General features: G+C 32.3%; 1 protein-coding gene across 1 annotated transcript; it reads right to left on the bottom strand.

The window, feature by feature from the left end:
• Positions 1 to 10,303: 10,303 nt before the first annotated feature.
• Positions 10,304 to 11,246, bottom strand: LOC136202877 (large ribosomal subunit protein P3). Its single transcript, XM_065993835.1, has 2 exons — positions 10,976 to 11,246; positions 10,304 to 10,748 (listed from the first exon to the last, which is right to left on the bottom strand). The coding sequence occupies exons 1-2, from the start codon at positions 11,174 to 11,176 to the stop codon at positions 10,587 to 10,589; spliced, it is 363 nt and encodes a 120-aa protein (XP_065849907.1). The 5' UTR covers positions 11,177 to 11,246; the 3' UTR covers positions 10,304 to 10,586.
• Positions 11,247 to 16,648: the final 5,402 nt, after the last annotated feature.

Genomic DNA, 16,648 nt, shown 5'->3' with positions numbered 1-16,648 from the left:
CTTTCCGATAGCGGATGTAAGCCATACAACCAGGTGAAATATTTCCTTTTAAAAAAGAAATCAATCTTTAAAAAACACTAATAAATAATGCATAAATAAATATATCAATGTAAAGTTCGAATCACGAAAATCTAAGATGTCCGACGATTTGGGATGTGTATTTTGTTTAACACAAAGTAAGTAAAAAAAAAAAGCCAATAATACAGTGATTTACTTTATTTTAAATAGCCAATAATACAGTCACATATGGTAAATTAAATTATAATAAAATAAAATTATATTAAAACTTAACTTGTAATAACATATTATCACTTGATAAAGAAAAATTACACTAATATAGAGTAGAAGACAATTTTATGCACCAAATGTATAAAATTTTTACAAATTTTTTATAGCATTTATATACTTTTACGCAAAGTAATTTTTTTTTTTGTTAAAATAGTAGCAAAAAAAATAATTTTATTTGTTAATTAATTTACAAATTTAATAACATTAAACAATTTTCATAAAAAATCAAATATTTTATGTGGAACTCGATTTTTGGAAAAGTCATTATAACAATTTTAAGTAAATCCATTCTTACTTTACATAAATTAAGTCTATCAGTAGAGGATTTACGTAAGGTTGAAAGAATTTACGTAAACCTTATATTTTTTGCGAAGTTAGATATTTTTTCGTAAAATAACAATTTTATGTAAATTAAGTCTTACTTTATGTAAATTGACACTACTTTACGTAAAATGTATAAAACTTTTACAAATTTTCGTAACATTTGTACACTTTTATGTAAAGTAATTATTTTTTGTTAAAATAGTAATAAAAATAATTTTATTCATTAATTAATTTGTAATTTTTTTTATAAATTTAGTAAATAGCATTAAATGATTTTCGTGAAAGTCAAATATTTTACGTGGAACTCAATGTTTTTTTATAAAATAATTTTACGCAAATTAAGTCTATCAATAGAGGATTTACGTAAAGTTGAAAGATTTTACGTAAACCTCATATTTTTTGCGAAGTTAAAGAATTTGTTTTCATAAAATAACAATTTTTACATAAATTAAGCCCCACTTTACATAAATTGATACTACTTTACGTAAAATATATAAAACTTTTATAAATTTTTGTAAATTTTGTACACTTATACCTAAAGTAATTATTTTTCGTCAAAGTATTAATAAAAAATAATTTTATTTGTTAATTAATGGCAAAAAGCACAATTAAGCCTCTAAACTTTACATGTTTTAAGGATCAAACCCTTGATCAATTATTTTTCCACATTGAGTCCTTAATCATTAATTTTGTTATGGATTTGGCCCTTATTTAACTTTTCCGTCGAGTTTAGGAGATGAGAATATCAATTTGACGATTCTGATGTTGAAAATCACAAAATGGGAGAGGAGAAAATCGATTTTGGAAGAATATAATGGAAATTAATTTCTATAATTTCGTTTTAGTTTTTAATTTTTATCTCTCCTAGTAAATGAATTCTTATTTTTATTTGTCCATCTCAACAAGCCGAATCGCTCTAACGATTTATACAGTCCAAACTCGACGAAAAAGCTAAATAAGGGCCTAATCCATAATAGAATCAATAATCAAGGGCTCAATGTGGAAAAATAAATGATAAGGGGCTTAATCATTAAAACAGTCAAAGTTTAGGGGCTTAATTATGCTTTTTGCCTTAATTAATTTATAAATTTAGTAAATAACACTAAGTGATTTTTATAAAAGTCAAATATTTTACGTGGAATTCAATTTTTGGGGAAGTTAGTAATTTTTTATGGGACTATACCAGTTATAGATAAGATTCTGAAAGCATTAGTCAATTCTGATTTAATTTGGTAGTATGGTTTTCGTGTTTTAAAGTTAGACATTAGTAATATGTTGCTATTTTGATGACATTAAATTAATGAGGTTAGACTATGCTTGTTTTGTTTTTGAAAAAGTAAGTCTTACTTTGTTTTTCCCACCATTGGATGGTGATGAACTTTAACAAAGTAAGCTCATCCAATGGTAGAAAAGACAAAGTAAGCATAAAAGACACCTAAATTAATGTAATTCTAAATTAGTAAACGAATGCTATTTTGATGTTAAATGTCCAATTCCAAATGTTGATTATTTTCTTCTCTATCTGTTGTGGTTTTGTGTTGAAAATTGATAAACAGTTAGATGCAAAAATATATCATAATGGTAGAACCATGGTAACTGGTAGTCGATACTGAAAAAGCTGCTCACGTTGTATAAGTATGATTCAGACAATGATTATCAAGAATAGCTCTAAAATTTTAAGGAAGAAGAAGTCTAAATTTACCTCATCATATTTTAAGAAGTGCAAATACACACCCAACGTAAGAAGATGGTAAAGTTTTGGATTAACGGTATATATCACCCAAGATTAACTATATTTATAAGTGGCAGTAGTGGTTGCTATGTCTCTTGTCAAATATTAATATGAAGTGGACCTTTAACTATTAGTTTAAACTTTTAGTCCAATTAGTTTCATGACATCTCTTTATCTTTTTTAGCTTTTCTAGGCGTTCATCTTTTATATATCACCCAATATTAACAATATTTATTACATGCTAAACAACAGGAAGAACATATCATGATAACAGATGGTAGCATTAAAGCAAAATTAAGTTAGGTTTAGGTTTGTTAAATCTAAGTATGGCTTTCAAAATCGGACCCGATTAAATAACCAGAAAAGATAAAGGATCAAGAGTTAAAAGGGATTCGACCAAAGTTCTAATTTTTTTTTTTTTTGTAAATTTATATTTTTATTCTCATTTAATCTTTTACCATAGTAAAATACTAAAAAAAATATACTTATAGAATTTATTTTACTTCAAAAAAAAAATAGAATTTATTTAATATCATATTTTCAGATATCAAATCAATAAATCTAACAATATAAAAATTAAAAGTATATCTTATAATAAATAGATATTGATATTAATATATAAATAAAACAAAATAGATAACTTGAAATTCGACTCACAGTAGTTCGTTATATGAACAGCTCGGATGAGATTCATCACCCGTATCTATAGATTATTAGACATGCTTGGCCATGAAGGATAAGGATTGGGAGACTCGGTTTGTGCATTCTTATCGAGAGGATAATAGGGTTGCTCACTGGATGGCAAGCTTCACAGGGAATTTACCTATAAATCATCACGAGCGTAACATGCCTCCTACAGACGTTCAAGACATACTCCTCGAAGATTAGAGTGGCTCAATTCTTAATCGAGTTATTGCTAATTAGTTTCTTTTTGTCGACTTTGTGTTCTATTTTCTTGTTTTGTTTTGTGTTGCCGGGTGTTTAACCCTCCTTCTAATACCAAAAAGAAAAATTATTTTTGGTATATTTAAAATTTAAATACTAACAAAATTTTATTAATATTGAAAAAATAAAATATTTTTTTTAATAATACTTGTTGAAATACAAAACAATTGTTTTTAGTAATAATATTTATATTATTGATAATAACTTACAAAGGAAAACTAGTCTAATGTTCTACGGATAATAAATCACAAAGTAAAAACTAGTTTAGTGGTGAAGCATAGGGTAAATTTCATCAATGGTGTACAACCTTTATCCTATTTTACACTTTGATGTACAACCTTCGTTTTGTCTCATTAATATGTACAACCTTATAGGTGACCTTCTACTTTGGTGTATAGCCGGTAAAAATGACCGGTCAACGTCTGGTCAACGCGCCACCTCAGTCCCACCACATGTAAAATGACTTAAATACCCTTATCCCAAAAAAATATAAAAATACACTTCCTCTTCATTCAACTCTCCCTCTCTATCTTTCTTTTATCTCTCTAATGCTTCTATAAATTACTGTTCTTCCTGAATAAGAAATCAAACTTGAAATTTTAAAATTGAATTTTTTTCTATTAATCTATTATTACATAAACTGATTTATTCATGATTTTATTCACATCTTTGCAATTTTAATTATGCATTTTAAATTTATGGTAAACTTCACAGAAATAACGACAGATTCAAATGGAGGATTCAAATGCTTATGATTCGAATCCCTTATTGTCATAGTTAAAAGTTCTTAGCCTTCAATATATATGGAGATTTTCGAATCGGAAATCCAAATCCACCGGTTTCTGCACGACGTAAAGTGGATAAGAGAAAGCGATGAGCGGCTTGGAATCGGAAGGGACAGTTTGTTTAAGGGCGATCAAAGGAATTTCTTTTACCTCTCTGTTCCGACTGCACGTTTGAAGGATGATGTCGAAGTCGAACTGACCTCCGACCAGTGAAGTCGGAATCGCCGCCTTCCTTCGAGAGAAGATGAAGAAAAAGAAAAAAAACCAGAAAAGAGGTGGCCGAGCGAAAAGAAATCAGCAGGTGACGGAAGGAGGAGGCTGAGTTCGCGTTTGAGGCAAAGAAAAGAGAGAGATCGCCGGAGGTGGGATTCACCGTCATGAAGAGAGAAATTTGCCGTGGTATATTCGGTTTTGGTTTTGAGAGAGGAAGAGGAAGAAGATGGAGTGAGGGATGGCTAGGATAATTAGTCAAATTGATGGTAATTTGAGCCATGGGATAAAATCTCATCTGCTTATTTTAGTGATTATGTACTGATCCATGGTAAGTCAAATAAAGGTGCGGCTGAAGGTTAAGAGTGAGAGAGGAATCATAGGAAGAGAGAGTTGAATAAAGGAGAGAGAGAGAGTATTTTTACTTCTTTTTTTTTTTTTTTTTCTTTTAGGAACAAGGGTATTTAAGTCATTTTACATGTGGTGAGGCTGAGGTGGCGCGTTGACCAGGCGTTGACCGGTCATTTTTACCTATTGTACACCAAAGTGGGAGGTCACCTATAAGATCGTATATATTAATGAGACAAAATGAAGGTTGTAAACCAAAGTGTGAAATAGGGTAAAGGTTGTACACCATTGATGAAATTTACCCGTGAAACATGTATCTTAATTTTATAGGTTCTATTCCCATGCACTACGAATTTCATTTTTTTACATTAAATATGGTGAGACTTGATTAAACCGCTCAATTGGACCGAATCAAACAGTTCACGATTGATTCGACCAATTCAAATAATTATGACCGATTTTCAGAGGTATAAATTATACACTCAACCGAACTAAAATGTGATTCGAATCTAAATGACTAAATCTATTTGATCAAATATAATACATGTGAACACTAATATTCACTTGTAATATAGAAAATATGAGACCCAATCTTGAGTGAAATAAATACCGCGGCTTCGATCTTTTTCAACAAAATCATCACGCAGTAAATCAACAAAGCCCAAAGGGGTTAAGGTGCAAAAATACCCCTAACGTTTTGGGTCAGGAGCGATTTTACCCCTAACGTCTAAAATGGTGCAATTTTACCCCTAACGTTTGTACCCAAGAGCAATTTTACCCCTAACATTGATAAATTGGGTCAATTTGATAAATAATTCATCAAACTGTCGTCTCATCCTTGAATATTATCATCTACACTTCATACGCGTGTCATTTTATCAGTAACAAATCACAAACATATGTTGGGATGTGAAAAAAATATAAAAAAATATAATGTCTTTTGTACGAATTAGACAAAAAAATTCAAAAAAATCACCGAATTTATAAATATTAATCTCCAATTCTATTATTAAATTACAAAAAACATGAAATCCTTTTTTTAGAATGAATTGATATGCAATTTGTGCAAAATAAAGAACAAAAATGTATGTGTTCTATAATAATGTCTGAAATTGACCCAAATTATTAACGTTAGGGGTAAAATTGCTCTTGGTTACAAACGTTAGGGGTAAAATTGCACCATTTTAGACGTTAGGGGTAAAATTGCTCCTGACCCAAAACGTTAGGGGTATTTTTGCACCTTAACCCAAGCCCAAAGTGATCTCTCTTTCTCCTTCAAGTTTACCTACTATGGTTCCAGACAATGATATTAATGTTTTGGCTGAGATATATGCGAGCTTGATGAATTTCGGTGCAGCAAGCCCCTTCTTTACTCAATTCTTTACTCAAGCAGTCGAAATAATCAATTCTCTTTTGTGAGTGACGATTGATTGATTATCCAACGCCGAGCAATTTTAGTTATTGGTGGAAGTCCAATCCGTGTGAGTATGAGTGCCCCCCAAGCCGCTTTCAAGCTCTCCAACGCTAGCAGTAAAAAACAATTTGTTAAGTTAGGCAGGGCCATAAATTCTTGAAAGCTATACATCCAAAGTAGTGCATATAAGTTAGGCAATGTGTCACATATGTAATGAGACAAATGTCAAAAATTTAAGGATTTAGTTGATAATTAGCTAATTCAAAAGTTTAAGGACTTAGTTGATAATTAGCCAATTCAATATTTCTATTATTGTTCAAGTTGGTTATTTCGTTATTTGAATTTACTGTATGTTTACTATTTTGGCTGTTAGTTAATAAAACTTGAAGTTCAGCTTACTTCAAATAAAGGATAAGAAATCAGATGAATGATTGAAAGACTTTTTTCTTATACTTTTTTCTTTTTTATTGGGCCAGCATTGTCCTTACCAACTGTAATTCTATATGTTGTACTTGTATATGAAGGTCATGCTTTGTACCTAGGAACCTATGGATGAAAAATTAACAACTATTTAAACATGACACCATGACACCATTCCAGACATTGTATGATATTGTTCCTCCATCTCCTATACTTCCTTCCACTCACAATGTAGTAGTAGCAGTTGAGGATGTGCTACAGACTCGACAGGATATGAATTTGGCCCTTAAGGAGTGTCTTACTAAAGCACAAAACCGCATGAAGTAGTTTGCAGATAAACACATGTCTGACAGAGTATTTCAGATGGGAGATTAGGTATTCTTGAAATTACAACCTTACAGGCAATCTACGAGATGGCAGTTCGAGACTCCCAAAAACTGCATGTGAAATACTATGGGTCATTTATGATCCTAACTGAGATTGGACTGGTCACATGTTGCTTACAAGCTCCAACTTCTAGATGCTTGCAAGGTCTATCCTGTTTTTCATGTTTCCCTCCTAAAAAAGAAAGCGAGTTCTACTAGGACTACTCTCACTACTTTGCCTCCATTGGATGATGGTTTAGCAATGTTACAACCTCAGAAGGTCCTCAATACTAAAAATCTAACTGTCAACGATAGGGTCGTCCCTCAACTTCTTATCATATGGTTTGACCTATCTGCACTTGGGAGGATCAAGCAATGCTTTGTCTCAATTTCCTGATTTCATTCATTCTTAGGGTCAAGAATGTTCTTAAGGGGGAGGTATTGTCACGTATGCAATGAGAGAAAGGTCAAAAGTTTAAAGACTTAATTGATAATTAGCCAATTCAAAAGTTTAAAGACTTAATTAATAATTAGTCAATTCAATATTTCTATTATTGTTCAAGTTGGTTATATTTAGGGGGCGTTTGGTTCACAAGGGGTAAGGGAAAGGGAATCAAGAAAGGGAAACTAAAAGAAAGGAAAGGAATAACCATTAATTCTCCTATGTGTTTGGATATGTTTAGGAAAGAGAATTGGGTAAAGGGAATCTAATTCCCTAGAGGACATGGGGTGATGGCTTAACCTAAAGTGGGGTAATCGCTTAACCTAAAGTGGGTAAAGATAATGAGTTTTTTTTTTTAAACAAACAAGAACAAAGGGAATGAAACCCTCTCATTCCCATTCCCATTCCTAAAGACCCTAAACCAAACGCCCCCTTAGTTATTTGAATTTACTGTTATGTTTATTATTTTGGCTGTTAGTTAGTAGAAGGACCAGCAATCCTTATCCTTGCCAGCTCTAATTCTATATGCTATACTTATATGAAGGTCATGGTTTGTACCTGGAAATCTATCAATGAAAAATCAACAACTATTTCCTTCTCTAATTCTTCTCTCTCTCCCTCTCTCTCATTCAATCTTCTTCTTCCTTCTTAAACACTCTTACTCTTACTGTCAAACTCGCTACCTGACACACTGTCACTAAAATTCTTGAAAGCTATACATCCAAAGTAGTGCATATATATTAACAAAGGTACTATAGTGTGATCCGACAACTTACCCCATCGAAAAACTTACTTGACGATCACCTCAACGACGCATTAGACTCCAGCTTAAAAGGTATCCATATGGTAAAATAAAAATAAAAGGCTAAATTTGGATTTTAACATATCTCTAACAACATCTCCAATAGTTTATATCCACGACTACTCAATATACATAACACATTATTATAAGATCCAATGAAATTATCAACTCTAATGGGTAAATTCTATAACCACTCAATCACAATGGATCCACCAATTAATTAAACACTATATCATATTATTTTAAAAATTTAAAATATACACATAAAAATAGTTAAATGTTCAATATATTAAATTCACACCAATGAAAGAGTTTAATAAAAATGTATATAAATGGTTCATTATACCCCAATAATGTTCTAAATGCTAGTGATTACAGATCCAAACATTTGGGTGGAGAGGCAACATGAGGAACAAGGTTGGAACCCAACAATATTCATATTAATATCAAAATGAGTTAAGCACTAACAAATCCAAAAAAAAAAAAATAGACCCAATCAAATTAGTGTCTAATATATATAGTGCTTTTGAGAAATGTAAAATTTTATTATGTACATGTATTAATAATCACTTTTAAAAATACAGAAAGATATAATAGAATTTTAGATATTTTATATCATTTTTTAATTAATATGACTAACCACAAGTTCGCTAATATCATATTTTAATTAATATGACTAACCACAAGTTCGCTAATATCATATGAAAAGTAGGTAAAAGGCTATGCTTGCTTACTTTGTTTTTTTACAAAGTAAACCTTATTTTATGTTTTCACCATTGAATGGATTTCACACTCCATCATCCAATGGTGAAAAAAACAAAGTAAGACTTAGGTACCGTTTGATAAAACTAAAAATTAAGTACTGAAATATTAAATACTAAATTTTAAGGGTTGAATATTATAAATGCTAAAACTATTAAATTATACAAGTGTTCGATAAATATTAAAAATAAATGTTGAATATAAAAATATTAATTAATAATATTTAATTTAAAATTTTAAGTTAAATAGTTTGGCTTATCAAAATAAATGATATGTAACTTAATTGAATAATTTAAATGGTTAACACAATTAAACTAAATAAGTGCTTAATGTACTAATTTAAGTGATTTTTATTTTTATCAAACAAGGTCTTACTTTGAAAAAAAAACAAAGTAAGACTTACTTTATCAAAAACATAAGAGAATATTACAATAATTTTAATTATTTATATTATTTCGTGTCGTTTTCCGGTGAGATATCAATTCTAACTCAACCCAAAAATTTACATATCAATTACATGTCAACTCAAAAATGATACATTAGCTACTAAAAAAACCTCAAACACCAAAATTGTACGACGTTTTAGGTCATGTATACTTTCGACGCATCGAATTTCCCAGTTAGATAAGAAAAATGAAGGTTTAAGAAACTAACAAACGTCAAAAGAACAACAAATCTACTACATAGTCCACGAAATGAAACCATATGTAATGACAAAATAAACTCACGGTAAATTATTATAATTATTTTTTTTTGGTAAATTGGAAGGCAAAGTCCAATTATAATTATTTTTCTAATGACACCTAAAACAAAAATGGTAGTGCCCAGCTCAAGATGAATTAACGATTATTTACGAACTAAAACTCTAAAATTCACCCATCGGATTACAAAATCTCGCATGAGGCAGTAACCACAGTAAGTTTTAGAAACATGTGAACTTTTTCAATGCAAGTCTTTCTTGCACATCTAACCAAAATTATTAAACAAAGCACCAAGATTCATATATAACCAAGACCCCCAAGAGAAAATGACAATCAATTGTGTCAATTTTTGGCATGAAAACATGATTTATAAATACTACTCATCTAACACAATTATGATACAGACAACCTGTTTTGACAATCCTACCCTAGGGATAAAGGGTCTACACCTCAGCTTCCTCAACTTGGCTTGCAAAGTGTGTCGGTATTAGAAATTGACACATATCAAACATAAGAAATTGACCATGTATAATAAAAGGCAACCAATTACATCACTTGTGTAACATACGGGATTATTTGACCAAAACAATGTTTTATCAAGCTGTGATCTAATATATAACCTAATGGAACTGGAATTTAGGGCCAAATTAACACTTTATCCAATAAGGAATCCTAAAAAACTCCCCAAGACAATTAAAGAAAAAACAAGGACTACCAAATTCACGGTTATGAAGTCTATTAATAATTCAATGGAATGGAATCATGTAGGCATGAAAAAAAAAAATAACATTGAAATTCTGAAACAACAAACAAGGAATACAGCAACATCAAGAACCAAAGGACAAAAAGTCATGCACTTAAAAGCATCTTACTATTACTAACATAGCATTTTCAACTGCTAAATGAGACAAACTCGACTAGATTAACATAATGTGAAAAAGTATTTCTAACCCAAAATCGTTTAATATGATGCGAACTCGATTCACCAGGTTTTTGCAAAACAAAATAGACACAAAACAAATCAAGAAAGAGGAATACATGATGTACTCTAATCGAAGAGGGATAATCCCAAATCATCATCACTTTCCTCTGCTGGCTCATCCTTCTTTTCCTCTGCTGCTGGTGCAGCTGCTGCAGCCGCTGCTGGAGCTGCTGCTGCACCGCCGCTGCTAGCAATAAAACCTCCGCCGCCGCCACCACCAATTACAACCTGAAGATTTCAAATCACACCAGACAAAATGTAAATCATCCGCTCAATCACAATAACTTAGAAGATGATCTGGTTATTCATCATTATAGATTAAGATCACAATTATACAATCTATGTACAGCATATTTAATTCGTCAAAATTACTAAAAGGAAGCTATCAACATTGAATCCGTTCAGTGAAGAGAGACATCGAATTAAAGACCTAGAGATAGAGGATAAATTAAGACCTGGAAAACACCGGAGGACGGAGTAACTAAGGAGAAAGATGACTGGACGCCGCCAGAAGAGTCGGAGGAGAGAACGGTCTGAACAAGCTTCCTCTGCAGGTCGAATGTGGAAGGAGCAGATGCCTGAAGTTCACCGTCGGCGATCTGTTTACCGGCCCATTCGCCACCCGAGCTACGGCACACAAATGTGTAGACTCCCATGGTTGCTTGTTGCGTCTGTGATTTGTTCCTTCGAAAAACCTAGCACAACAACAAGAGGAGACCTTCAGATGCTATTTAGGAATTATTTATATGATAAGCATTAATACAAAACCCTAGTTTTTCTTTTAGCAAGTGACACATTTGCCCCTAAATGTCGTTCTTATTTTTATTGTGCCATTCAAATTATTACCTTGTTTGAAATTAATTTTATATTTTATGAATAAACGTTTTTTTAAAATAAAAATAACTGGCTTATTAATAACCAAAGTAAATACAACATTATCTATCATCAGATACTAATGGATAACTATTAGACTTATTTTAAGTTATTTAATAACTATTATTTATATTGTCTCTATTACGTATTATCAATTCTAATTAAACTCTAATTCATATATTTCATTATATATACAACGCTTTATGTCCAACTTAATTGAGAAAAATGCATTAAACAGTATATATTTTCTATCTATTTTCATAGTATACCACTTCTGCTTCGTTTTCCTCGGCCAGCCTAACAGTCACATCCTCCTCCTACCATTCGGCCTCCATAGGTATTCGATCTATCGTCCCTCCAGTCACTAAGGCCGCTGATTTTATTCCTCTCTCCTTCACATATATCCCTGACTTGACATCTTCTCAGGAAGGAGATTTACTTCTCCATTCAACATTGATTCGCGTGTTGTACCACTACCGGCCATTGCAACACAGACTGCTACCCCTAAAAATTACTCTGTTGTCATTGTTGATAGTAACATTGTTGCCACTAGAGCTCCTAGTCAGTCTACTGTTATCGTCGATAGCCATTGTGCCTCGTCTTCACCAGTTCTGTTTGCGCACAAGACAACCATGGGACCTGATGTCTGACCTACAGCCGCCACATCATACTTGTCGCACCAGCCCTCCTTCTTCCTGTTTAGCTGAATTTTAAAGGACAGACTCCACCAAATGTAGGTCATCTTTTCAACAATGGAGCAAGACAGCATGCTTCTTGAATTTGAGCAAACTCTAAACTACCAAATCCACCAGAATTTTGTTTTTTTATCCTAATTATTTCTCTGTTTCATAAATCGCACTTCTCATTCTACATAGTTTTCCTTATTCACTATCTGGAAGTAGATTGATGCTTCATCCTTCTTCTGCATTCTTCTCTTTGATCAATCGACCAAATTTTGTTCTTCCTCAATTCATTTTTTGCTTTTAATTTTCTAATTCAATTCTGAAAGGATGGTTTGTGAATAAAAAGTCAACCTTATTCTTCTTTCATTCAACTTTCTATCACTGATTGAATTCTGATTCTATAAACCCTAACCATAATTCTTTATTGTCCTTTTCCCCAGTTCCCATTCTGACTTGGCCTACGGTGTAGATGATGGCCTAGGGATTCGTTTGAAGTCTTCGAAGCTTCTAGCTCCATGGTTCATCTACACTTTTATGGACATGGGCATTATCTTGTGTTGTGTTACTCTAATTAGGTATATCGCAGGTTCCTCCTCTTACTTATATACATTCCCCTTCTTATCCTCCTCCTATTGATAAGATTACCCATAACATCCCCCATCCTCTTTTTTTTAATATGTTGTCATAGTGTTCAGTTTCTTTTCCTACACCGCCTGTTCAGCTTTGGTGTGACACTTATCATTTCGTTCATGAACAAATACAATGTGGTTTTTCAGTGTTCACTTCATTCTAACTGATAATCAAGTTGCAGATATCTTAATCAACCCGCTTGCAAGTGCTTGGTTCGGTATGCTTCGCTCTCACCTTCTGGTTAGCTCTTACCATCGGCTTGAGGGGGGTGCTAGAGATAATTATTGTTAACTATCTCATTACCTATCCTCAGAGATAATTATTGTTAACTATCTCATTACCTATCCTCAAATACTAATGGATAACTATTAGGCTTATTTAGAGTTATTTAATAACTAGTGTTTATATTTGTCTCTATGACGTACTTTCAATTATTGTTAACTATCTCATTACCTATCCTCAAATACTAACGGATAACTGTTATGCTTATTTAGAGTTGTTTAATAACTAGTGTTTATATTTGTCTATATGACATACTTTCAATCATAGCTAAACTTTATCTCGTGCATTCTATTATATATACAAGGGTTTTATGCCCAACCCTAATTGACGGAAATTCATTAACACTATAACTTTTCTATCTATCTTCATAGTATATTTAACAGCAATCACATTTTTTTTTCTAGTATTCCTTAAATCAAAGTTAAGGCTAAAGAAATACTTTTACTATTAAGAACTTCAGACATTTTTTTTTAAATTGGACAAGGAAGAAAAGCTTATAGGTTGGTAATGACCTCTCGAAATTGGGTTAAGATTAATGCAGATGGAGCTTTTAAAGCTAATGAAAGACAAGTGCATACAGCTTAATTAGAGATGGCAATGTGGCCTGATGTGGTGGATTTACTATATTTTTAGGTTCTTGCTTCTCGATGACTATTGAGCTATGGGGTTAATTTACGATATTCGTCTCGCTTAGGAATTAGGTTACTGACAGATCATCCTTGAAATGGACAATGCAAATGTGGTAAGGATTCTTCTAAAAAAAGAGACTAATATCAATGAACATTGACATCTCACACTACTATTACCATTGATGCTCTGGAGGGAGTGGATGGTGCAAACATGTCATTATTATAGAAAATGAAACAGAGTTGCTAACTATTTAACCAACTTAGCTGATCATAATTTTATAGGTTATCAAATTATGTCTACTTATCCTATAAATATTATCCTTGATGATTTGGATGGAGTTTGTTATCCATTTGTAATATGTAGTGTTTTTAGGTTGTTTTAGCCTTCCTTTTAATAAAAAAAAACAAATACAACATTGTTGAAAGAAAAGGAGTAGGACTCATAAATTACTATAAGAATGGGAATTGGAAATCCGAACAATAAAAATAACTACTCAGTCTGTTGGCCGTCTTAAAAAAGGTCAATGGTAGAATCCAAATTTTTTTAAAAGGATGTACAAATTAGATCATTTTTCTCCTCCAGCACATATTTGATTTTAACACTCTAGATATCATAGTTATCAACGTTCAATTTTAGGTATTCGTTCAATTCAGCTACAATGAATTTTCTAATATGTCTCCTCTATAATGGAATTTTTGTTGCACATCTTAGTAAGAAGTTAAGGTTAATACATGTTAGTTCTCTATGCAACATATATCTAATTAGTAAAATCTTACACTTCATTTCAATTCGAGAAAGAGACCTTAACTCGATCTAATTACCCTCTATTGTTTAATGTTTAAATATACTAATAGATATTATACATAAAGAATCGAGTTATAGGATACAACTCGCTTCTTAACTAATTACAAGAGTTTGACTAAAGATTTTAATTAAATTTGAATTTATTATTCGATTCGAATAATTCCATACATAAATAATATTAATGGTTGTATAATTAATTATTTTTAAACAATTAATTAACATAATAATCAAATATTAAACATTCATAAACATTTAATGAAAAATGTCAACCTTTATAAACATTCCAATTTTTTTTCCAAAAAGTTCTATATATACACCAATATTTCTAACCTTACATATATTGTATATAAAAAAGATTTACTCTATTTGCTTCCGATTACAAATCGTTCAAAGGTAGTTTAAGACAATGTTATTAAACTCGGACTGAACCGACCGGTTCAACCGGTAGAACCGGTAACCGATGGGAGTTCCGATCCGAGTTACACTGGTTTGTTGTATTTGTAACAAACCGGACAGAATCAAAGTCAGACCAGAAACTGGCGACTTGATCAGTAATTGGTGTGACTCCGGTTTGATAAAAAAAAAATTCATAAGCACATGCTTACAATATTGTGTGTGCGCGTGAGAAGCTCCTATCGCACATTCTATTATTTTGTTGGGTGTTGAACCTTTATATACAACACTTCTCTTACATTAGCTTGCTTATCTACCGATGTGGGAAACAATTTTTCATTATAATTTGGATCCTTTTTTTTTTTTAATGAATTTCGTTAGTTTTTTTCATAATTGACATAGACTTTTTTTTTTTCATTTTTTCCGGTTCTTAATTTTTTTTTGTTTTTTTACATAGTTCTTAACTTTTTTTTTTGAACCCGAAAAGAAATTTCATAAAAAGTTGGGATTTGCATCCTCAACAATAGTGTTTGACAACCATTCCGGTACAATAGTAGACAAAAAATCGCTAGCATTGGAACATGCCTACCTAGCTACCAAATGTGCAACCCTATTCGCTAAACGACTCACAAAAGATACTGAGAAAGTAGGATTGGATCGAAGGATAACTCGACAATCATGAATAAGCATTCCAAACTCCGAGATATCTTTTTTGCAAGAATTAATGGCATCGACAACAAGCTTGGAATTAGATTCAAACTCAACATGTGTGTACCTCATGGATGCAAGCCAAAGTAGACTTGTACGAACAACTAATGCCTCTACTACTCATTGTTCTTTGATGCTTGCAATAAGGCTACTGCTGCAGAATAAGAATGAACCTGCTGCGTCTCTGATTACCGCTCCCATCTCGCAACTCCCTGTTTCCTTGAAAATGGCACCGTCAACATTGCATTTCACTGAACCCGTTGCCGGTGGTTTCCACTTTGGTGATGACAATGAGTGCAATGAAAGATTGCTACCTGGTTGTCGCTAAGCTCGGCGGATTGACCCTGGTACATGTTGCTGCAAAGATCGATTCGGTGAAGCAGACATAGACGAAGCCGCTCCTGCCGGTCGCGGTGCTAGAGATGGCAAAGTCGCGGACCCGGGACCCTGCTGTTGTTGGTAGCTGGGCGAGTTTGCTGATGTACCCAGATTTGCCGTAACAGTCGAATGCTTCTGATAAGCCTTCCAATCACGAAGCTCATCAATACCATGACGTCAACTAATGTCCGCCGGCCACCATGTCATGTGTCAAAGGACTCTATTCCGATGATCTCATATTGTCTTCAAAACACAGCAAATGCGGACAATGGTCTCCTGGTTTGGGCCACATAAAGTCTGCAAAAGCCAATATGCAAAATTCATCCCGTGAGGGATCAGGTGAGAACACTCCGAACAGATTTTCATGTGAGAACAGGAATGAAACGACGTCATTTTGATGGTGTAGGGACGCGGTGGCATTTTGATAAATAACCTGCACCACCTTTAACTAAAGATTAAATGAGAAAATAGGGGGGGGGGGGGGATTCAAACCTGGAGTTGGGGCGTAGAGGGAGTGGAGCGCGCGTTATCTACCGCTGGAACAATTGCTTTAGTTTGTTCATTATACTATTCTTTTATTTATATATTATTAAGTGCACCTTATGCTAAAAAAAATCCAATACTATATTTTTTAAATAAAAATATACTTGCTTTAGTTTGTTCATTATACAATTCTTTTATTTATATATTATTATGTGTCTCTGATGCTAAAAAAAATCTATTACTATATTTTTTAAATAAAAAATA

The sequence above is a fragment of the Euphorbia lathyris genome, chromosome 8 (assembly GCF_963576675.1).
Source record: "Euphorbia lathyris chromosome 8, ddEupLath1.1, whole genome shotgun sequence".
In the NCBI taxonomy this organism is placed as follows: domain Eukaryota; kingdom Viridiplantae; phylum Streptophyta; class Magnoliopsida; order Malpighiales; family Euphorbiaceae; genus Euphorbia; species Euphorbia lathyris.
Note: the sequence above shows the minus strand (reverse complement) of the source record. Positions and strands in the feature narration are given on the sequence as shown.

Excerpts from the sequence above, each read along its gene's own strand:
- LOC136202877 (XM_065993835.1), bottom strand. The coding sequence starts at position 11,176 with ATGGGAGTCTACACATTTGTGTGCCGTAGCTCGGGTGGCGAATGGGCC. Across the intron at positions 10,749-10,975 it reads CGTCCTCCGGTGTTTTCCAG|GTTGTAATTGGTGGTGGCGG; the intron begins GTCTTAATTTAT and ends TGAAATCTTCAG.